The sequence below is a fragment of the Oenanthe melanoleuca genome, chromosome 6 (genome assembly GCF_029582105.1).
Source record: "Oenanthe melanoleuca isolate GR-GAL-2019-014 chromosome 6, OMel1.0, whole genome shotgun sequence".
Lineage (NCBI taxonomy): Eukaryota > Metazoa > Chordata > Aves > Passeriformes > Muscicapidae > Oenanthe > Oenanthe melanoleuca.
This window is the reverse complement of record NC_079340.1, coordinates 23314422-23341048: the sequence shown is the minus strand read 5'-3', so window position 1 is coordinate 23341048 and position 26627 is coordinate 23314422. Positions and strand designations below refer to the sequence as shown.

At 42.8% G+C, this 26627-nt stretch overlaps 1 protein-coding gene across 7 annotated transcripts in view; it reads left to right on the top strand.

Annotated features, from left to right (window-relative positions):
• Positions 1 to 26045, top strand: part of SH3PXD2A (SH3 and PX domains 2A) — a 243305-nt gene extending 217260 nt beyond the window's left edge. For 5 of the 7 annotated variants that reach the window (XM_056494898.1, XM_056494899.1, XM_056494897.1 and 2 more), the window contains 5 exons: positions 7068 to 7185; positions 12614 to 12948; positions 13825 to 13874; positions 15957 to 16076; positions 16207 to 26045. In XM_056494898.1, coding sequence (XP_056350873.1) covers positions 7068 to 7185; positions 12614 to 12948; positions 13825 to 13874; positions 15957 to 16076; positions 16207 to 18102 — 2519 coding nt within the window. In that variant the 3' untranslated portion in view covers positions 18103 to 26045. The remainder of the gene's footprint in view (positions 1 to 7067; positions 7186 to 12613; positions 12949 to 13824; positions 13875 to 15956; positions 16077 to 16206) is intronic. The other 2 variants (XM_056494902.1, XM_056494903.1) reach the window with 1 other exon arrangement.
• Positions 26046 to 26627: the final 582 nt, after the last annotated feature.

Genomic DNA, 26627 nt, shown 5'->3' with positions numbered 1-26627 from the left:
CCCTCTTAGGCAGTCCCCTCCATGGGACTTCTCCCTTTGTTTTCACTCTTCCCTGCTTGTGCCTGATGGTGATGAAAATTTTGTCAATCACAGCACAAGGCTGTAAGTGACAATGCTGTGCTAAATCAAACTGGCACAGAGCAGCTTCAGACTTAGTTTGTTCTCTCCTTTGGTCGGGTTTCTTTTTCTTTTTTTTCTTTTTTACTTTGATTTGGTTTTTGGTTTTGTTTTGGTTTTTTTACTCTGTTCTCCAAGGAAAGTAGTAAATAGTTACTGCTCCTTGCTTGGTTGAAGTAAGAGCGTGCGCAATACAAAGCTGTTTGGAAGAAATGTCATTATTGTTCTTTTCTATCTGTTGGCATAAGGTTTTCTGTTATTTAAAGCAGAAAAGGCAGGGAGGGGAAGAGGGACAAAGGCTGAAGAGCTTCTGTCTGCAGATGAACACATTTGATAACTGTGGACAGTCATTCTCTCCCTGCATATTTAGGCAAGTAAAACAAAGTCCATGTTGAATTAATGCATCGCTTTCTGGAACAGCGAGACTTTTTCCAGAGGCAGGTCTGACAAAGGGGGGGGGGAGCGGAGGAGGGGGGGAGGGCAAACACAGACTGCTGACAGAGGGGAAAGTATTTTGAAAGAAAATTCTTCTGTGGTTTGGAAGATGTAGGTTTGGGGCTGTTGCATTTTGCTGAGAAATCATTAATTGGCTAATTTCTAGCCCAGTTCCCCCCTACCCCTACTGGCATATCAAACCAGGATGGGGTCACAGAAAGTTGGGGGCATGTACAAGCACCAGCTGAGCAAAGGAAATGACTCCCTTATTTGGTTGGCTCCTGAAGTGCTGCTGATAACTTCCACACTTATTAATGGAGGAGAAAAGAGAAAACTTAGAAAATAGAGGTGAAGGAGAGGAATGTGAAATGGGGCGCTCAGAACTTGGAACAGAAACATCTCAGCACTGGCTGTTTGCCTGGGAAAGATGAGACTGATTGTGCAGGGCTGAACCACGTTTGGTGTTTTAGCTGCTAAAAGGCAAGGCTCCTGTCCCAAATAGTTTACAGCCTAAAAAAAAGGAAGGAAATCCATGCATCAAAGGAACGTGGGCAAGTGGCAATTTGGCATCAATGTTATTGCAACCAAAGGGGCTTTCACAGTGTAAAATTATCCTTATTCAGTATTTTAAAAAGCTTTTACAGAAGGACTAAAACTAAGCTTGTTTGGTAAGGCAGGAAATCGGGGTAGGTAAGGCTTATTTTAGGAAGGATTTGAGAGCTTCAGGTTATTTGATACCATCAAGGAAGGAGCCTGCTCAGGTTGATCATAGGCATCATATGAAAGGCACAAGGCTAAGTGGGAAAAGATCACAGAATCTGAAGGAGTGGGAAATCCACATGACGGTGTGAGTGTGTGTAGTAGAACATTAAAGCAAGGCACAGCAAACAGGCTTGGAAATTCAAGATGGAGCAGCTGAATTAGGAATGCATTTGGTTGGTGTCTGGTTGAAATGCCAGAGCACTGTTGTGCCAAGAGCTTTGTGCAAGAGCAGCGTGTGCTGAAAGGCTGGGAAGGGAGCAAAGCAAGCAGGAGGTGGCTGTGCAAGAGTCACTGGAGGGCCAGTGAGGAGCAGCAGTGGTGGAGGACTTTGAAAATGTCAGGATAAGTCTATCACCTTGGTGACAGACTAGGAGGAATCCAAAATAATCAGTGCTTAGGGATTTGGGAAGATAGAAAAAGGAAGATTTGGAAAGAGCTAGTGAAGCTCTGTGTTACAATTCGAGCTGTAAAACCACAGGTCTGCTTTCCTTGATCTGACATTAAGTATAAATCCAGACAGCCAGAGGAGGGACCAAGTTGCCATTTCAAGACACCTCATAACTTCAATGTGGAGTGTGTGTATGCACAGTCACACATGCACGATATGGAATTCTGGTTTGACAGGTGGGATTGGAGGAGCCTTGCAGGCTGTTAAGTTCAGTGTCTTGCTTTGTCAGCCAAGTAGGTACAATTTCTTCAGGTGGGAATGGAGCTGTCCTGAGGTTTCTCCCGTGGGAGAGGTGTCCTAACAGGTCACCTGGTATGGAAAAAGCAATAACCAATGCTTAAAAATTCTTCTGAGATTCCCTTTTTACTACCTGACAGAAATGCATTCAGGTGAAACAAAAGAAAACTTATTTGGAAATAGGCTGTTTAAAGGGAATGTGTTGGAATGTACCCAATTGCTCACTATGTACAAGCTGCAATCCTACACAAAAGGAAAAAAACAGAAAGCACAGTTGTCAAGGTCTGCAATTATCAAAAAAAAAAAATATCATTGATATTAAGTCCTCCTAAGAAGTCAAATCATTTTCTGCAGCCTGTGTGTTGTATCATAGCCAGTGAACAGGCTGGGCAAGACAGAAGAAATATTTCAGTCCTTATTACACTGTGCAGAGGTGACCTGTTGCTACTTGATGAGCATTGCCAAGGTGGCTGCAGGTCATCTTGCTCTGCTGTAAATCATATAATGGTTTAATAGCTGTATTATAAATTCTTTTTATGTGAAAAGTTGCACTTCATTAAGCTGCATCTTAAAATGGGTAGGACAAGAAACATGGGCGTGCTTAAACTGTCCTAGCCAGGTTTTAGATCAAGTTTTAAAGTGGCTTTTTAGTTTTAGAGCTATAGCTATTTATGTATAGAAAAAGCCTCAGCTTGGCAGAACACTGTGGTGTTGCTGGAGGAACACAAAATGGTTGTGTTCTTGTTTTGGTGGGTATTTTTTTGTTTTCCTTCCTTTTTGCTTCTTTTGTCCTCTTCTAGTGGTCACAGAAGGACATTAGATGTTAATGACTTGTGAGAAAGTGATCCCTAACACTCCAATACCAGTGTCTGTCCTAGGTCTGTTGTGTACATCTGTGTAGACCATGTAGTGTGTGTGGCTGTAATGCAGGGCACTGTACAGCTCAGATCTTTTGTCCTGTACATGTGCACACCTTCCAGCTGGACAGCTGGACCTGTGCTACGTTTTCTGGGGAAAAATCTTTGCTGCTAGAAATTTGTATTTGTTTAGGAGATTTTAGGTAGAACCAGAGCAAGATAGAAGCCTGCCTTCTTTTGGGAAGGAGGAAAGGAAAGAGGAGAAAGATAGATACATTGATAGGGAGATGAGGCTTGGAACAGGTAGGGGACTGAGCACTGGGTTGTCACAGTGTCTGGGAGGGCTGGGCAGAGCACAGCTACAGCAGCAAGGTGTGAGCTGGGTGGGTGAAATAGCACATCTGATTGTGTATATTTTAAATAGTGTCTGTGTCTGGGGAGGAGAAAGAATGACCCATAGTAATCCTTTCCTTCCAACCTAAGTTGGCTGCAGTTGGATAATGCATGATGTATCAGATGTGTATTGTAGCTCTTTGCCAAATGGGCTTTGCTTGTTCGTGCATGCCTTGCTCAGATTTACTAGGGCAGCTCAAAATCCAGAGAGGAACTTCCTTCAGCTCAGCTGGGGAAGGTGTCTTTTGCCTGAAAATTAGTGGTGAAGAAATGGGAGTGAAGTTGGCTAACTGAGCAATTAATAGATCTCTGGATGTCACTGAGAACAGAGCTGCCTTCTTGCCATTTTCATCTCGAAGGGGGTAAGACTTTGATCCCATTGTTTCTAAATGCAGCCTTTTAGCTGGTGTATGTGCTTTGTAGCATGTAGTAAAGTTTATTCTGCCCACTTGACCTCAACACTGAGGTTGATGTAATAGAAGCTGCAGCTGGGGAATAGAAATTATCCTTTTGTTTGTCTAGTTTTTTTTCCTGGTAATTCTTAAAGTAAAAACTCAATGAACCAAAATTATATGCTTTTGTATTCTCTGTAGATCTGGGCATATAACTTCAATAGTAGGTCTGGGATGGTTCACTGACTTCTGATTTATACTATTGCCTGTCACAGAAGCTGAATGAAACCAGCATGATATGTCAGATTTGTCAGTGTAACTCAGAGCAGTGTCATTCTGCTGTTGATGCTCTGCTGATTCTCCCATTAAACCATTTATTCATGTTAAATCTTTACAGTAACTTTACATATCAGTCATGAAGTGTCAAATATCTTCTCTTAAAGACTTCTGAATAATAATCTGATATGTTGAATGCTGTTATCAGTCCTCTTCAGTGGCACATCCACTGAGAGCTCCCCTGCTCCCTTCTGCAAATCTTGGTTTATACAAAGTGTCCACTGGCTAGAGATAATCTTTGAGAAACAAAACAGAGTTTACACTTTGATTACAAGGGGGCTCATATCTCCAGAATACTGTTTAAGTTATAAACCTCATGTATGTTTGTGGTATCTTCTGCAGCATTGACAGAAACCAAATGTGTATAATCTTGGAAATGTAGTTTTTGCTGTCAAAGTACTTTGCAAGGGGAAATTGTAATGGTGGCTTCCTGGCTTTAATCTGCTGGCTTAAAAATAGAGCTGCTAAGCAAAAACATTATGGGACCTTCTTTTCTAGATTGTCTTGCTTCATGGCAGATCCCTTTGCTCTCTTGTCCCTCCCTATTTCCATGCACTCAATTTTTTGAGTTCTTCTGTATAGGGAGGAGTCATCTAAAGGGCTTTTCTCTCAAAAAGCAGTAGTCTTGAGTTGAAAGCCACAGGACTGAAGATGTAAGCAGTGAAGGTGCTCATGGACAGGATGAGCAGTGGAGTTCAGAAGAGCCCTGCTGTTCCTCCTGAGTGCTCAGTTGGTTTTGATGGGTGACCACTGCCTCAATCCCTCACACAGAAGTTTGGAAAGTTGTGTTGGAAGCTAGGAATGAGCACCCTTTGCATGGTTATCTGCAGAAGAAGAAAAGCCACGTCCCTGAAGAGTGAGACCACTCTGCCCATAAGGGGAGCCAAATAGCTGACTTTAGCTGAAGCAGAGCCTGGTGTTTGTGTGGAGGAAAAATAGAATAAACACAGCAATTTCTGTGGGAGTTGAAGTGGCAAGGGTGACCTCTGACAGCCTGAGTTATAAAGCAGCTTTGGTATGGGGGAAAGAAAAAAAGAGGGCCTTCTTCCAAGACTCAGCAAATATATGCTTAGCTCAGTATTTCTGTCCTAGAAACATCCCTGGAAGTGTCTAAAACAATGTGTATCTGGATAGAGCAGCTCTGAACTTTCCCTTGGCCTTACAGGGACAAGATCTAGCTGCCCAGGGGTCTTCTGCAGTTCAGTTTAGTGCTTTGCATGCAGTGGAAACCAGACATGGAGCTCCTTCTGCAGCAGACTTGAAAACAGAGGAAAAATTAGTGCAATTCTACCACCCAGAGCAGAAACCTAGCCAGGAAAACTGTCCTGTCCTGTGGCTTGGAAGCTGAGATTTCATTTGCCAGGTTTCATTTGTCAGGCCCATCTTGTATTTCTGTGGGGAAGGTGTCATATGCTGATGGTGCTAATTACAAACTAACTGGAATTTCTTACCAGTGGTAAGCCAGTTAGGCAGCCCTCCTAGGGGAGAGCAGCAGAGAGTCTTTTCCTCTTGGTAGCAAAGGATTTGACAGATTTTTCCCCACCAGAATTAGAAGGATCCAAATGTGACCAGTCAAGGGAACTTGGCTTCAGAGATGTAGCTTTGCTGAATTCACTACCAATAGATGCTCTGTCAACATTACTTTCCCTTTTCTGAGGTAAGGGCTTACTTTGTCTCAGTAAGGGCTTTGGTTTGTTTTTCATTAAAGTTTCCATGCTTCACCCAGCAACAAAATGCAGTTGAGCCACAAAACCAAACAGCTGCTTGAATCTGTTTTACTGTCTTTAAGAGTGCTCACTTCAAGCTGCTGCAACCTTTTCATAGCTCCTTTGTTCTGCAGTGATCAGGAGCTTTGGATTCACTTCATTTCCTGCCCATTCCTCTGCACTGACAGCCCTCCATTTGTTCTTTCCCTGCCTTGTTGTGACTGCTGGTAGAAAGTGCTGGGAAGGCTGGCTGGGGTGCACTTATTTGCTTGCCTTACCTGCCTTTAATCCAGCTACAGAAACTCATGCTGTCATGTGCACCAGAGTTTGGGTTGAGGAGAGGGGTTTTGTGACACTTTCTGTGTCTTCTGCTGCAGAGGAAGGATGGTAGTTTGAGTTTTCAATGGCAGGTGTAATTTTTTAAGCTCCAAAGGGAAAGGTTGGCCTTGGGTGTAATGGGAATGCTGCAGTAAATGACTCCTGGGTAGGTGAAAGGAGTTGACAAATGTCTGTTCTGCACTGCTTATTGGCTTGCTCTCAGCAAGTCTGCTTAAAATCTACCCAGATGAGAAGGGGATAGATGCTGGAGATGAATAGGGATGCTACATTTTTGGCTCAAACACCATACCTGAAATCCAGTCTGTGCTTTTGAAGTGTGTCTTAGTTCTGACCCTCCTTCACCAGTGTCACACGTGCTTTTCTCTGGAGTGAGGTTTAGCAAAAATATGTTTTTAAAACATTCACAACCCATGGATCCAAATGCTGTGTCGTCTCCTGTCATGTGAAAACCTCTTTTGTTCTTCTGTCAGTTTTTTTGTAATGTTTCAAGCTCGTTGCTGTAGACCTTTGCTGCTTGGGAGGCGCAGGGAGAGCGGTGTGCTGGCCAGCCCCTCTGGGCTGGGGAGATGTGTCCCTCTGGGGATGCAGGGCTCGGGTTTCAGTAACACAATGCTTCGTGCAGCCGTGTGTGTGAGCAAGGAGCCAGCTGGCTGCAGCTCCCGCGGTGATGCTCGGCTGATTTGGCAGCCGGGCTGATTCTGTCAAGTTACAGTACGGGAGTGAAGTCCAGCTCCAAATCCTCTCCCTGCCCGCTCCAGGAACTTGGAGCGGGGAGGGAGGTGGGAAGAAGAGGGGGGGAGCTCTCTGGGGACTTTGTGTCATTATTGGCATGGAAACATTTTGTGATTATCAGCAGCAGGGTAGTGGCAAGGGGCTGATTATCTGTCATGTCGTCAGCACAAATAACCCTGGGCCCCTGAGCTGGGCTCCGCCTGTGGTAATGGCTTCACGTAATCGCTGCAGAGCAGCTTAAAAGCAAGCAGAGCAGAAAAACAGCTGGGCTGAGCCTGACCCTAACTGATGTTGCCTTTTCTCCCCTCACTAGAAGAGAAATATGTCACCATCCAGCCGTACGCCAGCCAGGGGAAGGATGAGATTGGGTTCGAGAAAGGGGTCACCGTGGAGGTCATCCAAAAGAACCTGGAAGGATGGTGGTACATCAGGTAAAGGAGCCCTGCAGCCTGCAGAACCTGTGGCAGTGAGCTTTCCTATCATTCGCTCCATGTTAGCGTGTAAATCGTTCTGTAGCCGGACAGGGAAGCCCAAACTGTTCATAATGCCTCTTGAAAAAATGTAAAGAAAAGTCTGAGGTGATACAATGGTGACTAAAGTAACACTACAGTGTCTGCAAAGGCTGTGGACCATTCCAGTGAGGAAATGCCTTAACTTGCACTTTTAGAGGGGTTTTTTTTCATGCTTCAAGTTAAAAGCCCATATCTGAGTTAAGATCTGTGAGACCTAACAAGGCTTTCTGTTGTATTTAATTTTAATGTGTTTCCAGTATAAGAGTTATTCTGCAACCTATTTAAATCTATTTATAGCAATGCTGAAAGGCTGATTGTGATCTCTTGAGCTGTTTGGGGCAGCTACTTTCAGGGATATGAGATCAGATTGCTATAGCCCTTTTGCAAGTTTACCAGTGGTTTCAGCTAATTTGCTTTGATTTTTGTCTGTCCACGTTAGATACTCCTAATGTAGAGGGACTGCATTCCAAGGGCAGGTAAAGTTCTCATTGTGTATCATATTTTATTTTGTATTTGGAACAGCAGTCTTAGCAGAGAGTTTTGACTTGAGAATCTCCTTTGTAAATGCTCGTGGGGAGACTTCAGGTTAGATATTGTCTCAGTGATGTAGGGTGTCAGGATGAGCACTTGATGAGAGCTTTCCTCATGTAAATTCACACAGCATTTAGGTTTTAATGCTCTTTGTGGTTCTGCCCCTTGTCTTGTATCTGCATATGAACCTGCCAGTGCTCACCTCCCATTTCTCTTCAAACAAGATGTGATGCAGCAGGTTGCTTAAAATAGGAGTTTATCTCTCAGCAGTGCAGAACATCTCATATAGTCATCTTTTTCCATTCAACATGCAATTATAGGGATTTTTTTCTCTTTCCCTCCCCAAGTTATAGCTTGCTTTTGTTTGAATACTGCTTGATTTATTGGCTGTGAATGAGGACTGTGAAAATGCTGACTGAACCAATGTTGTTGTTTTTCTTGATTTCCCTTACTTAGAAGAAAAAAAATAACAGATTTCTACCTAATGATCCCATGGAGCAAATACACTAATAAAGATAGCAGTGGAGTCAGGAAAGCACTCTAGGTAGGAGGAACTCAAAAATGCCTGGGTTTGGTCAGGTCACATTTTTTTCTCTGTTAATCATCTACAGAAGTGGAATCCAAAGTTTCCAAAGATAGGGGAATTGAGCCCATAGATTTTTCTGAGGGGAGAACCACTGCAAGACACTTCTAGTTTATTTTTTTATTCTCTTTCTGCAATGTAGCCTGGTTACTACTGTAGGTTTCCCTTTACCATATTAACACTCCTACAATCAGCTGCATTTTTTCCCCCTTTTTCTCCCACACTCCTTTGAGTCAACCCAAAAGACACATTTTTGTGTACACCAGGAGTGCCTTCTGGAGCATGATGACACTTGCTGCAGTGGTTTCCATGGCATCTTCATCCATGGCAATCTGCTGGAAGGACAGTGCATGCCCCAGCCACCCCATGAGTTGGGGATTGCAGCATGTGCTCAGTTTTTTTGGAAGAGGCATTTTGATTTGAGAAATCCCTCTTCTTGTTGGAAGATGTTCTGTGCTCCCCAAATGTGTGACAAGTATATAGGGTGCCAACTGTGCTCCTCTTTGCTGCTTTTTTGTGCTACTTTCTTGCTGGAGGATTAAACTCTTAGAAACAGGGTTTATTTTCCATAGGCAACACCTCCAGAAATGTTGATGATGTGATCCATCCCAAATGTTAATGATGTGATGCAAGCTGGTCCTTTGGAGCCTGGGTAGCTGATCTCCAGCTTGTTGTGCTGTTTGTTACATGTAAACTGCCCTGAATGCTGTTAGTATCCCCCAGAAAAGGATTCCCTTCCTGCAGAAATTTTCTTCTCTGAGTATTGAGTGCCTTCAAAGGAGCAACTCCTCCTCCTGTTGTGAGTGTGAGGGGAGAGGGAGCAGGAGGAGAATGCATTGAGCCCTGGGCTGGATAACAGACTGAACACACTTCAATGTGTAGAGAGAAAAACAAATCCAGTAGTTTGTAAATGGAATCCACCTTAAAGACATTAGCTTGTTCCACCTTAAATAAGTAATTTCTACGAATTCTTGGCCATGTGCTGATCCTCATTTCCTGTCCTTCTTTTTCTTTTCTTTTTTCTTTTTTTTTTCTTTTTCCTTTTTTTTCTTTTTTTTTTTTTTTTTTTTTTTTTTTCTTTTTTTTTCCTAGTTTGCTTCCCTCTGGAGTAATTCCAGTGCTCTGGAGCTGGAAAGCAGATGTGACTCTGACTTACAGAGGCACTTCTAACTTTTTTTAAACATTCCTATGGTTTTAATCCGTTTTTTTCCTTCATGTAATGTAAACAGGGAGGGTTTTGGAAGCATGAAGGAACCAAATCACTGCACCTAATTCTGAGACCCATTCCAATCCAATGCTGTACAAGCTAGAGCCAATATTGGTGTCTGTTTTTATTTTGCCTCACATGCATTATGACTTAAAAAAAAAAAAAAATCAAGACTAGGGAGAAATGAAAGAAAGGCTCTGTCCTGGGATTGTGCTTACTGTTGTGTTGAGTTCAGTAGATCTGTGCTTCTCAGTGTGCCCACAGCTGACATTATCCATCATTTAGATCTCACTTTGCCTCCAGGTGACAGCAGTGGATACAATCTTGTGGTGCCCAGGTGGGCTGACTGCAGTTGGTACCAATATTCTAAGTAAAGCTTTTGTTATTTGCCTCCATCTCCTTCATTTTGTGGTGGCTCTGAGCCTCAGCCCACGAGAATGAAGCACAGCTGGGAGTTGATGGCAGCACTGATATAATGAGGAATCTAGGATGGGGTTTGAAATGTCTCCAGTAGGTTCTGAATATAAAGGAAGCTCTTCAGATGTGAAATGAAAATTGTTACTGGTTCAGGACTTTACTGAAATTGATTAACAGTTGTTTTAGTTCTTTCGCCTATAGAATGGGAAGATCAAGGAATCTTTAAGGTTATTCTTCGAAGGGTTTAAAAATTAACAAATTCAAGGATTAAGGTAAAAAATGTTTCACTTACATAAGTAGTTTTTATTTGTGATATTGCAGAAATAAGCCAGTAGTTTCTGGTAAATACTACTCAGCATTAACTTCAGGTTGAATTGGCTAACACAGAAGAAGTAGCCTACAGCAGCCTCTCTACTGAGGGTATGATGCTGCCCAGAGTTATTAACTGTCCATCTGTTCTGCTATTATTCATTGGGAGAAGCTGTGTGAGATCAGAGGTGTTTGTAGCAGTGGGGTTACACAAATCCAAATACATACAGCTGGCAGGAGAGCTAACAGCCAGTACAGAACCTGCCTGTGGCTGCCTTGCTGATCTTAGACATGTTAAGTCTCCTACAAACTAAGATGGATGTAAACTGTTTTTTCTTGCTGATTTTGCACAGTCAAGCTCTGTTGAAAGTAACCTTTGGAGCTGGAGTGCTCAGTGCATTGACCACTGTGACTTTCTCACAGATGGAGACCTCTCCACCTCCACATGGTATAAACTCACAAATGTCCTTTAAAAAAACTTACTTGGTGCAAAGGCAGCAGAGAGCATTGGTCAGCAGCTCTGCAAAAGGGAGTGAAACCAAAAGTCTAAGGGCTGGAAAATGGCACTGGGTGATGCCTGGACACAACAGGAATTGTGGCATGTATTGAGGCCTTTTTCCTTTTCTTTTTTTTGGCTTGTTTTGAGGCCTAGCAGAAAGAGGACAGGATTAAATAGATCCAAATTGCTTCTTGACATAGGATCACACAGTGGATGCTGTTAATCTTTTTGAAGTCAAATCAAGTTAGTACCAGGTTGCTTGCTACTTCTTCATAGTCTCCATGCATCACAGAAAGCTCAGAGCTCTTGGGATGCTTTCCTTTGACATCAGAGAAACTGGAAAAACTTGTCACTAAACTCCCTGAGCAGGAGAGAACAAACATCTTTACCTTCATGTGTGACAGAAGCAAGTGTGTAGGGAGAAGCAGAATCTCTAGTATCTTCCTGGTCTAGGTGAGTGAGGAGGAAAAGGCAGGATTTTGGACAGAAATATCCTTGTAGTCATTGCTAGAAGTACAACAATTCTATTTGCTTTTATAGAGGAAGAGTAATAAAGAAGTCTAGAGAATCAAACCTACACTGCATTTTCCTGTTCTCCCTGTCAAGTCCCAGAGCCACTCTCAAGTGTGTGGATGTGGTGAGGGAGACCAGGATGAGATTGGATGCAGAGATCTCACTGGAAACCTCAGAATCCAAGTGTTGTCATGACAGAAAATGATTTGTTCATATCCCGTGTGCCCCAGCTCCTTCCTCTGCTGTCTAATGAGGCTCCCTTTTCAATAAAGAACCCTAGAGTCCTACTGTTTTAACCTTTGTATTTCCTGCAGATTTCCTGAGCACCAGGATTTAATGATGCCTGGTTTCTCACTTACAGTTCAAGTGCCTGCTTTGGGTATCTTGAGAGATTAGAGAGAAGGTTTTCAGTGACTCTCACTGTAGCAAGTTGGGGTTTCATTAGGGAAAGCAGAGTTCCTCCACATGGTTCTCCCTGGAGTCTGATTGTAATCTGAAATCCCTGCTGAGGTGTTAGGAATGGCAGGAGTCAGGAAAAAAATCTTCCCTAAAGCCCATTTATAGAAGAATTATCTCAGTTTGAAGTGTAGTGTGATCAACTCAGGATGGTGTTTCAGGAACACATTCTGGATTCAGGTGTCTGTTCACATTTCCCTGTTTTTCTTCAAATTGCCTCCAGCTTGTTCAGGAAAATGAGTCTCCATCAAAGCCATTTTTCCTCAGGCAAATTGTTTCTTGATCTTGTGGTGCTAGAAGGAGCTGCAGTAGTTTAAGGGTCCCATATGCTCCATGACAGAAAGCTGCTATGCAGAACTGGGAATTCTGGAAGGAAGACCAGTGTACAATGGTATTAAACTACAGGCATGTTCTCTGTACTAGTTGCTGTACACCCTTATTTTAGCCCATTTTCAATATAAGTTGCCACTAGGAAGTTTAAAAACTATTAAAATATTTTACTTAGTAGTTTGCTTTTAAATACTGAGTTTGCCTAGTACAGTCTAGGGTAGGCATAAAACAAATTGGTGAAGCTCTTTACCTGGTGTGTAACTATTTCTTGTCCAGAGAAACTCCTTCCTTAGGATTATTAGTGGCTTTCAACTGCACAGTTCACTGCTGGCTCAACTGACCTTGATACGTCTGATCAATAGATAATAAATGAATAAAATCTTGTTTGAGAACTGCAAACTTTGTTTAATGTTTTCATCCATCACTTTTGCTTTATTTTTTCTATCTGAAATGCATGAGAAGGCTGTGTTTGATGTGATGGTGTTCCCTTTTGCCTCTCCAGGTATTTGGGCAAAGAAGGTTGGGCCCCAGCTTCATACCTGAAGAAGGCTAAAGATGATCTTCCATCAAGGAAAAAGAACTTAACTGGGCCAGTGGAAATCATAGGAAACATCATGGAGATCAGTAACCTGCTGAACAAGAAATCATCTACTGACAAGGAAGCTCAAGTAGAAAACGAGTCTGCAGAAACCCACATCACCAAGAAGGAAATCAGTTTGCCCATCCTGTGCAATGACTCTAATGGCAATGCCATGATGACTCCAGACAAGCAGGCTTCCAAACTGGCCCAGGGATCCCCAGCCATAGCAAGGATAGCACCACAAAGAGCTCAAATAAGTAAGGCAGTAAAGTAGTCTGGCTTTTCATGGGTTTGCAATGAATTCTTGTTTTCTACCTTTTCAGGGCTGGCATTGCCTGTCCCACACAATCAGACCTTTGCATAGCCTGTAGATGTATCAAGAGGGACTTCAGAAGGTGGTCCTTCACTAGTAGTGATAAAATTTAACTTCACTTTATGCACAGGCTGACTGGTGGTTCTTTATTTTAGCCTGCATGTGTTTACTTTGTTAATTTTTCCAGAGGATCCTTTTTTTCCTATTAAATGCTCTAAAATGTGCTCTTCTACCCCAGAAATGTAGATGATGTGATAGCATGTTCAAATTGAGGAGAGCATCCCTGTCTTCTCTTGCATTTGTTCTGCTGCTTTCCTGGGGGCAAGTTGCTCTAATGTTTCTACTACTTCATCTGCAAAATGCAGATGCTGACACTACTCTGTGCAAGGAATGGCAAAATACTAGGAGAGAAGACAGTGTGAGTGTTTAGTGAATTGTTTTCACTGCTGGGGGAAAAATAGGTATTAGGCCAGTCCTTTTTTGGCCAGTCTCCAATGGAGCTGGTCAGTTCCAGCAGAAAATACAATCCACTCTTTTCTGGCAGTGATTTCCTCTTAAATTTGCTGGCTTAGCAGAGATGAATGGCTAAGCTACTTTGGTATTTCTAATATACCCTCATAGTTTCCTATCTTGTTTCATAGAGATGCCTTAAATATTGCAAATACTGACTTCTATTCTCAAACTGGGTAACAGCAGAGGCCTTAAATATTGCAAATACTGACTTCTATTCTCAAACTGGGTAACAGCAGAGGGCTGCTGAAAAATGTTTAGCAATACTTGCAAAGTTAAATAAACTCTCCCTGTTCCCTTCCCTGCTCAGGTTCTCCAAATCTAAGAACAAGGCCGCCCCCAAGAAGAGAGTCCAGTCTGGTGTGTATTGGTTTATGGTTTATCTTAGCAGTGGGTAGGTGTCTGGGAGCTTTGTGAGACTTTGTGCAGCTGTACAAGGTGGGAGGGATCCTTTATTTACATGCCTGTTCATTTCATTGTTTAAATGTTGAGCAGACCTCAGAGCATCCTAATGATAAATCAGCTTTTCTGTTATTCAAAATGTTGCCCCAGCTAATCAGGTCTGAAGGGAGAATATGATAAAGCTCCTGTGTTCTGTGCATGGGCATTAAAACTTGTTTGGCTGACTCAGAAGGTTATTCCTCTGGGTGTCCTTAGCCCAGACTGAAATTTCTGACATTCTCTTGTCTTGAGCAACTGGGAATGTGTCCCCTGGTTCCATTGCTACCACCTTTGAGGTGGCTGAGCTTCACTCTTGTGCATGTTTGAAGTGGCTTGGAATCCTATGGAAGGATGTATGCTGCAGGAACAAGATCCCCTATGATTTCTTATCCTCAAAGCTGGAATCCTGGAAGTTTGTATCAATTTGAGATTAGAACTGTCATCTTCAATAGGAACTAGTCAGTAGTGTGTTGATATAAAAGTCATGCTAATGGCTTGTTTATCTAGGCACTCCATAGTGTTTAATCTTTGCTATACCCTTTATGAGCAGTAAGCGACTTGTAATTTTTCTGTCACCAGAGATGCTTCTTAACAGACTATATGAATTGCATATTAGCATTTTCTTCCTATTTTCCTTCACTTTATTTTCAATTACTTTGTTTTGGCAAGACTATGACACTTAATCCCATGCTAAAAATAACAGTGATATTATATGTGAAAGCCTGAGCATATCTGCTGTTTCCAATTATCTTCATTTAATCCAAACCATCATATTATTTAAAGGCATTTTATTATGCTGTGCTTCTGCTGTATTTCAGCATTTATAGTGCAGAAACATCCAATTACAACATTGTTAGACACGGTTCCTAAGGTGCAGAGATGGGTTCTCTGTGAAATGCCACATGCTGTGCGTGATGAAACATCAACTGTTAGTTACAGAAAGGGTATCTTAGAACTGGAGGAGCTGGAGAATAAAGCACAGTATGTGATTTGCCCTTCTCCCATTGATGGCTCAGAATTATTTTGTGCCTTTGTCCTGTGTCTGTCTGACCTGTGGTTCTTTCATAGAGCCCTAAGTAGTGAAGTATAGAAGCTGTGCAGCGTCACCATCATCTAGCTGCAGATGAGCACTGTGCTAATCTGAAAAGCTTCCAATATTGAAATCCATGAAAGGACCATTTTCCCATTTATCACCTTAAAAACTAATTGTAGCAAATTCTAAAATGAGGCAGCTTAATGTAAAGGCACTTAGCTTTTAAAGGAGTCTGATATGCTGCTAGACTGGCTGTAAATAGCAGTGTCTCACTTCTCACAGAGCCTTTACAAAGGTTGTGTTGAGATTGAGTAGCAGTTCTGGGTCTTTTATGGGGAGGAATTGGAATTGTTTTGATCAAGCAGTGAAGTCCTTTCCTTCCATCACTTTAGCTGGGCAAAGCTAGGGGGTCTGTGATATTATCCATACTTCCTGCTCCAAGAGATACCCTGTAACTCACATCACTGACTAGTTCAGGTTGTTGTAAAAGTCCAGCAGCAGATTAAGAGCAATAATTCATTGGGATTACATTTTAAAATAGTGTATTTAATGAAAGGCAGAATCTATTAGGGGTCTGTTGCAATGCAGTTTTCTGCAGTTGTGGCATGTCATCCATAGCTGGGTCTTTCTGGACAAAAATCTCAGCATAAATGGGCTGCTCTTAGTGTGGCTGCAGTGGCAGCTCACACTTTATCACCCACAAGTAAAACATTTTGCTATTCAGGTAAAGATTATTATAGCTTTCATAGTTGGTGAAGGTGGCATGAACCAACTTAGGTTGAAAGGCTTTTCTCTTTTAGCCCATATCAATACATCAGCTCCTACTCTGGAGAACTGGGCAGTTACCATTAGGAAGCAGCACAGGAATAAGGAAGATTCTTAGTGAAAAAAAGCAGGGTTTTTTTTCATACTGCTGTTTAGCTGACTGTTCTTTGGTTTAAATGAACAAAGCATCCTATTTGCCGTAGGGTTTTCAGTTACCCAAGCCACCAGAGCCACCCTCTGTGGAAGTGGAATATTACACCATTGCTGAATTCCAGTCATGCATCTCTGATGGCATAAGCTTTCGTGGAGGACAAAAAGCTGAGGTGAGCTTTACAGTGTATCTGGAAAAATAGTAATATTTATCGGTTGCATGGGAGTGGATTGGAAGGGGAGCAGTGGGAAGCAGTGAGTTGAGATTTTTGTCTAAGTAACATGTTCCTTGTTACCTCTTAGGTTATCGAAAAGAATTCTGGTGGCTGGTGGTATGTGCAGATTGGAGAGAAGGAAGGATGGGCTCCAGCATCTTACATTGACAAGAGAAAGAAACCTAATTTGAACAGAAGAACCAGTACTTTAACCCGCCCAAAGGTTCCTCCCCCTGCACCTCCCAGTAAACCAAAAGACTCTGAAGAAGGAACAGCTTCTGGAGCAGTTTCTTCAGGAGATCCCCAGGACTCTCCCCACAAGCTGAAATATGAAGAGCCTGAGTATGATGTGCCTGCCTTTGGCTTTGATTCTGAGTGTGAAGTGAGTGAAAGTCACCATGAAGACAGCACTCCTGAAAAACGACTGTTCCAGCCCCTCAAGCCCTCGCCTGTGTCATCACTTCAGAAGGCTAAGTTCAAAGTAGGGGAGTCTTCAGAAGAAGTTGCTCATGAAGAAGAAACCATCTATGAGAACGAGGGGTTCAGGCGTTATGTGGAAGATGGTTTGTCCAATAAGGAATCCAGTGGGGATTCTGATTCTCAGAAAAGCTCCTCTCTGTCCTTAATCCGGAGGAATTCTCCATGTTCCAGCTCTCCTAAATCATCACTCGTGAAGCTCAAGACAGACAAAAACATTCAGCCTGATCTTGGAAAGTGTCACTATTCCAGGAGTGAGGAGACAAAACCAAGATCAGCTTCAGATGTTGGCTTACGTAGCGTGCCAAGAACGGGCATGAAGAAAGATCCCGGGCAGAGTCCTTCCATCAGAGCAAAGCCAATTGTCCGGCCCAAACCCTTCCTGAACAAGGCAGACTCTCAGAGCCAAGAAAAGATGGATATTAGCACTTTAAGGCGTCAGCTGAGGCCAACTGGGCAGCTCAGAGGTGGACTCAAAGGTTCAAGAAGTGAAGAGTCTGCGAGCCCTCCCTGCACAGCTTCTGAGAGCCAGGATGACCCTGTTCGGAGAAGCTCGGCTGATCTCATCACAGCTCCTTCCCGTGGCATCTTCTGCTCCAGCCACACAGCCAAAACTGAGCAAGAAAATGACTCCAGGTGTTTCTATGTGACCACTGATTCATACCAAAAGGTACAGGATTCTGAAATTTGCTTCCCAGCAGGAGTAGAAGTGGAAGTGCTGGAAAAGCAAGCCAGTGGATGGTGGTACCTGAAGTATGGAGACATGGAAGGCTGGGCTCCTTCCCATTATTTGGCTCTCCCTGATAACCAGCAAGAAACGACATCAGCAGAGACTGATTCCTCTTTTGCCAGGAACAGGAAAAATGAAAACAAGTCAAACAGTTTAGAGAAGATAGAGAAGAGGGTTCAGGCGTTGAACACCATCAACCAGAGCAAACGTGCAACACCACCCATCCCAAGCAAACCTCCTGGGGGCTTCTCAAAAGCATCAGGGCCAGTTAAAATGAGGAACGGCGTGAGGCAGCTTGCTGTCCGCCCGCAGTCAGTGTTTGTGTCCCCACCACCGAAGGACAACAACCTGTCGTGCTCCCTGCGCAGGAACGAGTCCCTGACGGCGACGGATCAGCTGAGGAGCGGCCGCCGGAATTCCTCCTTCAGCAACGCCTGGGCACAGCCGGGAGACAGCAAGGGCAGGCAGCCGGAGCGGCCGGGCACGGAGAGCTCTGACAGCACCTCCAGCCTCCCCTCGCAGAGGAACGGGATCCCCGTGTCCACAGTCCGGCCAAAGCCCATCGAGAAATCCCAGTTCATCCACAACAACCTCAAGGACATCTATGTCTCCATCGCAGACTACGAGGGGGATGAGGAGACGGCGGGGTTTCAGGAAGGTGTCTGCATGGAGGTCCTGGAAAGGAACCCCAACGGCTGGTGGTACTGCCAGATCATGAATGGTGTGAAGCCATTCAAAGGCTGGGTGCCCTCAAATTATTTGGAGAAAAAGAACTGATATTGCAATATCTTTAACCCCCCTAATTTATACTGTTCCTGCTGTGTACATGTGGAAAAAAACAGTTGCTACACAAAAAGACGTTTCTCTGTGCTCCAGTTTGTACAAAGGAGTCTCTAAGAGGACAGATCTGCCGTATTCTGAAGAGGTTTGTGGGGTTTGTGTTGTAGGCAACTACAAGGAAGATGCAGCATAGTCAAATGCCTTTTTGTGAAGTTGTTAATAATCTTGTATGTGTAACAGGGTATGACATCCCATCCTTCCCATTATTGATAGGAAACCAAACGTGTGCCTTTTGTGAGAGAAATACACATGCATCTACCTGGGGAGTTCTGTGCCAAACTGTTTTACAATCTTGGCTCCCTTTCTCCTCATTTTCCTCATATGTGGAATACCCAAGAATTTTGGATGCTTTTCCACAACTTACAGAGTGAAAAGCAAATGAAAGTTTCTGAAACACAGAGAGACTCTAATCCATTGGAGATGTTCACTTTTTTTTTTTTTTTTTTTTTTTTAAACTATGCTCAACAGTTGGTAGGTCCAGAGTTGGAGCCTTTTCATCATGGAGAGTTTGGTGTCTGTCTTCAGTGTTGTTACAGCTAACTCACCAGAAAAGGCCATCATGTGGTGTGGGTTGGGGGCTTTTTGTTTCCTTTCATTCTGTCTTGTTCTTTGAGTTGGGATTTCAGGTGTTCAAGGGCAGTGATGCCTACTGGTGCTTGTAAAAACAAACCTACAAACCCCTTGCTTAAGCAGTCTGTTACTGTGCAGGCTTCATGTTTGGTTCTGTGCCTGACTCCTGCCAGGTGATACTGGTTGATTCTCTTCCCAGAGTTGGATTTCTGAAAAGTTATCAAAGTCAACAAAGTCCCTTAAAACACTAAAGACAAAGCTGTCAGATGTGTTAAATCTTGTTTTGCCCTCTGGTCCAAATCCAAGGGTGCCGACTGCTGGCAGGGCCCACCAAGATATTAGTGAGAAATATTTGTAACCTTCTGCAACATCAGTGTTTACAATGAGTGGGAAAAAAAAAGCCATCAAACTCAGTCTGCACATAATTTGTATATTTTTGAGCAATTGTTTTTGTGTTTTGTTTCTGTCTTCTCTGTGCATTCTGGGTTTACTGTATTCTCTTTGTGTGTGTGTCTGGTTTTACCAGAAAAGACTTAAAACTGAAGTAGGAGCCAAATACATGTTTCTGTTCCCACTTGAATCCAAAGAGTACATTTGTACTGGAAAGTGGGCCTGGGCTTCTCAGGCTCAGAGATTTAACATCAAAGCAATTTGGTCTACAATGCATCTAACCAGGAGGCTGCCTCTTCTAGTTCCAGTTCCGTTTGCCTGTCTGAACTCATGTTTTGAAATGTGGCACAGGGTGTGGGTGGTGTGGGAAATGGAAGAGGTATCCATTGGAAAAGGCTAGAAGTTATTTGTGAGGTAGCCTTGTACTGTAAAGATAATTTACTAAATCCCTACTGTTCTTAAGGATGTCATGCTTGGGGGTTTTCCTTAAATGGCCTTGTTAATCACTCAATATCAGTATCTAATTCCTTTGAATAATAGACAGCATTGTCAATCTGTTCTAAGGGGGGAGGGAGACAGTTTCACTACTGGGTTACACAAAGCATTGCATGTCCTTTTTTCCACCAGTTTCATACTGATTTGGCTCAGAAGTTAAAGGTTATAAAGGCTTCAAAATAGCTGGGATCAAGGGGCTGAATAAAACAGCACAATAGTACCATATGTTACTGGGGATGTTTCACTGCCAAAAAAAAAAAAATTAGGAAATTTATATGTAGTTCTTGTCTCTTTCCTTTTTTTTCCCCTCTTCTTTTTTTTTTTTTTTTCTTTCTTTTCCTTTTTTTTTTTTTTCCTTTGTGTGTGTGTGTGTGCGTGTGTGTGGTTTGGGGGTTTTATTAATTTCCATGATAACACTGAGAGAGTTGCCTACAGCTAATGTGGCTGATGTCCTTTTGGTAGCTGAAACAGCATCCAGGTGCCACAGCTACAGGCTACAAACAGTGCTGTGGTTTGAGCAGCTCTCTGCATGCAGTGGGGAGGGGAGGCTGTTTGTTTGGATACCTTTAAATTGTGGTGTCAGGAGGAGGAGGTGTAACTGCACAACAGCTCATACCACAGTGCAGGGTCCTCTTTGTACCTTATGTCTCACCATATGATGTGTAAGTGTATGTCCAGTTAGCTTCATCTCACTGGATGTGTAGCTGAGACATTGTGGCCCTGTCTCATGTATTTCTCCCCATTTTTAGTTGTACTAGTATGGTAGCAGCCATAAAAGACTGCTGGAGCTGTTGTGAGATTATAATAGAAGTATTATATTCTTCTGCTGGACAGTATTAAATAGAGCAATACATAGAGTTATCTGCTAGATTGCAGTACTAATAGTAGTGACTTAGTGATTCGTATTAATGTTATGATTTATTTTAACAATAATGATGAGGAAGTGGTTCATTATTTTGAATTAATGCACTTTAACAATAAAAGAAACCAAAATGGAAGCCAATGCAGAGAACTAAGTGCATTATTTAAAGGTGCAGTATATAATTATCATTTTCTTGAAGCACATATTTATTAAGAATTAACTTATTATTTAAAATATTCTAAAGTTTTGTTTAAAGACATTCCCACTAGGTCATCTCTTTGGGGGGATGTAAAGCACAGCTCCCAGATCTTCTGCATTGAGCCACTGAATTCTCTGAGTATGGTATGGCCTGACATGAGCCCCTATCCAAGGAGGGAGGAGCAGCAAGGAGAGCCCAGGGAATACTCACATTTCCATCCAGCAAAGCCAAGCCCAGGGCAGCTCTGGAGTGCAGAGTCCTTGCAGGGTGTGTGGGGTGGCATAGGTGTTTTTGGCAGACAGTTCCAGTGCCCTGCAGGGCTGGCCCTGGTGGATGCAGGTTCTCCATGAGGCTGACAGCTCTGTGAGAGATGTCTGTGCATCCCACAGCTCCTGTGCCATCTTGCTGGCTTGCTTCTCCAGCTCTGGCTGTTTGCAGTGCAGCAGGCAGGGCAGGGTGACAGTGTGAGCAGTTCTGTCAGGGTGTTCTCACTCTCACAGCAGCTCCCTGGCTCCCTGCTGCTTTATCCCATCTCAAAGGCTCTCCTGAGGAGAGGCCACACCTGTAGATGGGCTGCAGAGCCACACTCATGGCTTCCCTCTGCCCTCACTGTGCCAGCAAAAAGGATGGGTCCCAGAAATTACTGCTGGCCACCACTTGGCTTCCACCCTGGTGGAAAAGTTTCCATTTGGGCTTCCCTTCACTTCATAGTTGTTTTGGTTGCTTGTGTTTAAAAGGGCACTTTTAAAACAAATACTCCCAATGCAATTTTTCCCACTCCTTTCTTACCATTGTCATAGCATCTCTCACTGAGATGCTCTCTCTTTTTTTGATTCTTTCAACTGAGAGATATCAGGAAAATAAGTATTTTTTCCATCAGTGAGCAGCTAATTTTGGTCAGTTCTACTGATACCTGAAATAGCAAGCCCTTCACTATTAGCTGTGAAACAGAAGGAAAGGCCTTAAGCTACATCAGAAAAGCTGACTGCAGGGCAGGAAAACCTGGCAGAGTACTCAGAGGACAGTGTAGTGCTAGAAGTGTTTTAGCTCTTTTCTAAAAATGTTAACGTCGCCTTTTATTTACTAAATTTGTCAGAACTGACACTGGATCAAGAGCAATATTTAAAAGTAACGTACACCTCAGTGAACACTCAATGCAGAAATCAGTAGTACTGTTTAAATTTCTCTTTCTGGTTTATTCCTGAACCAGATTGTTGAGAGGAAGAGTCTGCAGGGCTTGAGCAAAGCCATTTGCAGCTGAAGGGGGCCCTCCTCTGGGGGGAGAGGCAGCTGCTCCTGCTGTCTTGCTCTCACCCACTCTTTGTATTTTCCAAAAAGTCTTGAATTTGGACCAGCAGAAATTCCAAACTCCAATGCCAGAGAACAAAATCAAAGAATGTGAAAATTGCGTCTTGCTGTATACTGCAACTTTAATAATAATGAGCACTTCTGAGTTCGTTATTGCGGTTTATATAATGCCTGAAAAGTTTATTTGCTGGTTTCCCTTGTCTCCCCTTCCAAAACACTTTCTCATAACAGCAAGAGTCATGCATTTTGTTAGGAGTCCTTCCCCATGGGAGGCAATTCCTGTTCATTGCTTTAGCTGTCACCCTGTGCAATGGGTGAGTGCAGTCATATGTACCAGTCCTTTGCAAGCCAAACCCTTCAGGATAAAAGGGATGATGGGCACGTGTTGTGGTACTTAACTGATGTGTCAACAGGAAGTTTTTAAATTGATGTATTCAATAGTAGCAAATACACAATAAGGAAAGATTGGAATTGTCTTGCAGCTAGACTCTTCAATATGGAAATTCACATCTGCATGGGTGTAGCTAAAAAATGCATTTGTGCCTTGTGGATGTGAACCCCAGACTCCTTCCATTCTGACGCTATAAAGTTTGACGAAGGCATTATATAATTGTTTTCATCACTTCCAGATCTTAATGAATCATATTTTATTGTAATATATATTCATTGCTTTCCTCAGTTAAAAAGAAAGTTACTGCTTTTATCTTATATGAAAAACAAGGGAATTTGATAAAGCATTCATTATTTTCATATCACTAGTATTAACAGAATAGAACTAGTACTATTTAATTTTAGATCTTCATAGCTAGCTTGTTAATAACTCATATTTTCCTGTGTTGTATCCTACTATTTTTTCTATTTTTTTCCCAAATATTCTGCATTCTTGAGAAAAAGCAAATCCAATGAGTGGATAAGTGCAATATTCATAGAATAAACAGGCCCCTCATCCAGGACTTGGAGTGGAACGTGCAGTGTGAAATGTTTGCAATTCTCTATTCATGCACTCTTAGGGAAGGGGAAATGCAGGGGAGGGGAAAACTGGATGAAAACAGGACCCTTGGGTAGGTAGAGACTGACAGCTGGGGTGGCTTGGAGTGGGAGTGGCTGCTTTCCATAAACAAGTGTCACCTGTTAGTGAAAGAATAAGGATTATGCAGCATGTTGCCAGGATTATGTATAGAATGTGCATTAACATCCTTATCAATGCAGGACTTCTGAGCTGTGCTTGAAACACTCTGTGTGTCATCCATGCATGATTCTGTCTTCTGGTCTGTCTCTGCTGGTTTCATCCTCTGCTGCGCTTCAGAATTGGTGGAAAATTCAGAATGGAAAATAATTCTGCTGGTGCAGTCCCAAGTTTGGATACTGTATTGTTACTTGTATTTATTGTAAGAGCTATGGGAATGTTTTTACAGGTCCTTTCTTTTCTGTCCTTATTGTTAACCTAGGAAGAAAAATTCTCCCTTTTATCTGGGTTAATTCTCACCTGCAGAATTTCAGATGTTTTTGATAGTGATTTCTTATTTCTTGGCTTGCAAAGGTGGATCTCTCAGGTCCGAAATAAAGTTGGGCAGAAATTTTGCTCTTCAAAAGAAGTATTGTCTTAAATTCTATTTGAATGGAAGGAGAACTTCCATCTGTCAAAAATAATGTGACTGTACAGGTAGCAGCAAAATCTACTACCTTTTAAAAACTGGACTATATTTGTAAGGTGCAAGAGAAATGTGAAAGCCAGAGCACTTGACTCTCTGAGCTCTGGGAAGTACATCTCCTGTGGCTCTAGTTTTTTACTCTAGAGCGGGGATGTACCTCAGTTTTCTGCTTAATTTTTGTCCTGCTGTTCTTAAGTTTGTCAAAAAACCTTAATATTACCAGAGACCTTTGCATCCAAACAGGAAAACTGAATTCTGCAGCTGTACTGAAATAAGATCAAACACGTGATTTTGGGAAACCTAATACTTTACCAATTAGGAATCTGGTTTTGAGGAGCCAACTTAATTCTTTCACATGCTCTTGTCTTAACTGGCAAGAAGCCCACGAGCATCAGTAGAGTGACACTGACAGAAGACCCTTGTGGGTGCTCAGCATGGACTGTTCTCAGCAAAAGCAAGCTCTGTGCACTCCATTCCTACACCTCCCAAGGGTGCACAGGACTGCTTAGCCTTGGTGCTGCCCTGCCATGATCCACTGTGCTGCAAACCTTGCAGCTCTTTAAAACCAGCTGGGGCTTTGCTGCTATTTGCTGGTGGTTTTCCATCACCAGCAGCTCCTTCTCTGTCAGCTTCAGATGCTATTTAGCCATGTAGTGGAGTGCTGTGTATCAGTGCAGTGTCTGATAGCTCCCAGCAGTACCGGTATGATGGTCTGAGAGCATATGTTTGTCTAAGTTATTTTGTTTTCATTTGCTTTTCGTTGCTTGCTCAAGGCAGGGACCAGCACTGTGCTGGTGCATGGGCAATGTGTCTGCACACTTGAACTGGTGGATGGCCCCTGCTGGCTCTGCCCAGTGCTTGTGCTGCTCTCTCTCTCCCTCTGTGCTGCTCAGCAGTCGTGTCTGTTGTGTGTCTGTAATTCCAAACAAAGTACTGTAGTGAGGCTGGATCCAGAAGCCCCATCAGCTGGCTCTGGCTTGGCATGTAGGTTGCTGTTGCTGCTTTTCCTCCTCCGTCTTAGACCCAATTTGGAGCAAAGCACAGGTGTCTGTTAAAAGTCACCCATAACTCTGCTTTGGGGTGTCAGTTTTGCAGGGTGTGCCAAGGAGATCTTTTCTCTTGGTGCCCTTGCATCAGGGCTGGGGCTCTGCAGCAATTCCTGGAGCAGCAGCTGTGTGCACTGCGTGCAGAATGGCTGGCATAGTCACAACAAATTAGTTACCCCCATTTTATATTGTCAGGGCTGGGCTGGTCCCATCAACTATGTTCTTCATTTGTTCTTGCATCAAGGTAGTGTTGATTTTAGTTGGAGAGTGCAATTTTTTTTTGTTTTGTGTTTGGATTTTTTATAAATAAATTTGGTTTAAAGCTTCACACTGGCGTTTTACAGACCTGTTCTTGTCAGCATAAGCCACTACTGTCCTGAGTTGAGACTCCTGTTTGTTACTGAATTAAAATTATGGGAATTATGTTGATCATTTGGAAAGAAATTAGAAAATAAATTCGAAAAGAAACTAGAACTAACTATATTGGCAGGGGAGAGATAGATAAAATGTGAGGAAAAAGATGTTTCTAATAAGGCCATTAACTATTTGGTCTGACACTGCAGGTGCTTTCTCTGTTTAGATGGTTTAACTACATCACTGCTCTGTGATAGGTTTTTTTGTTATTGAGAAAAGTTGATTTTTTTTCACTCCCTAAAATACTATGATAATCTGTATCCTGAAGCCACTGATCCACCAAAAGAAGACAAACACAGGTTGCATGCTTGTTGTAGTTGAGGCAGTTTGTGTGCCTGGGAGTTTGCATCACTGAGGTTCAGCTGGTGGAGAGGGCAAGGCTGTTCTAGACCTGCCCATGTTGGCAGGAACAGCCCTGTGCAAAAAGTGCTTCTGCAAAAATTTCCTTTAGTGACCTTCCCCTGATGCTCAGGGTTATTTGGTTACAATGGTACCTGTCTTGGTCCCTGTTTGGTGGAGGAGAAAAACAGGTGGAAGGGAGATCACTTGGCACTGTAAGAAAATTTTAAAAATATAAAATTTAATATTTAGGCAAATATTTCAGGCTTCTCCAGATGTTTCCCATCTAAGCTGTTACTGACTCTGTATTTGGTGACTGAAGGGTAAGCAACATGGCAGCATTCTCTGTGCAAACAGTTCTTTTGTGGCTGGAGATCTTGTTCTTGAACAGCTTCTGGGTTACCAGGAAAGCAGTAATAAATTAACCAAATCCCATCATCAACCTTGGGTGATGACTAGAGGGGCATTGAATTCTGTCCTGACTCTGGGTCCCCCAGAACACATTAATTTGGTTTGTTTCTGTCCCCTTGAAACAGGACAGAAAAGTGCAGTCACTGGAGCTTGGCCTGTAGCAATTAGTAAACTGGAACAAATAAAAAAAGAAAAGAAGAACAAACCTTTTTAAAAATGAAGTATTTCAGTGAATAGCTGACGTAATTACTTCCTATTTTGGACGTTCAGGGAAGGAGGAAGTTAGAATTGTTTCCAGTTGCTAGGAGGAATTTTTCTGTGTCATGCTGAACAGGCTTGCTCATTACTCATGATGAGTTCAAACCTGGAATATTGCAAAAGCAAAGCATGTGTAGCATTACAATGATTTTTTTGTACTGAGGGTCTGAACTGAGTATTTAGGGCAGAGTAAGTGCATTTCTGCTGTCTGGCTGACTTGCACATGACATCAGTGCTGTTCCTTTATTGCAGATTTAATTGCAGACAGCAGTGCTTATTACTCTGCTAGCAGAGAATCATGTGGATGAGCCTCCTCAGTTAAGGTGCAGTATCAAATGTCATGTCAGGAGAAGTCCTGCCAGCAGCTTGATTGATTGCTGCTTAGGCTAAAGTTCAGATGCAGATAGCTCCAGGTGGGTGTTGGAAGCAGCTCTGATGGCTGTGCATATCTGTAGTTGTTTCCAGAGCTGTTAATTAGCCCAGATTATCTCTGCAAAGTGTGAGCAGTGAGTTACTAG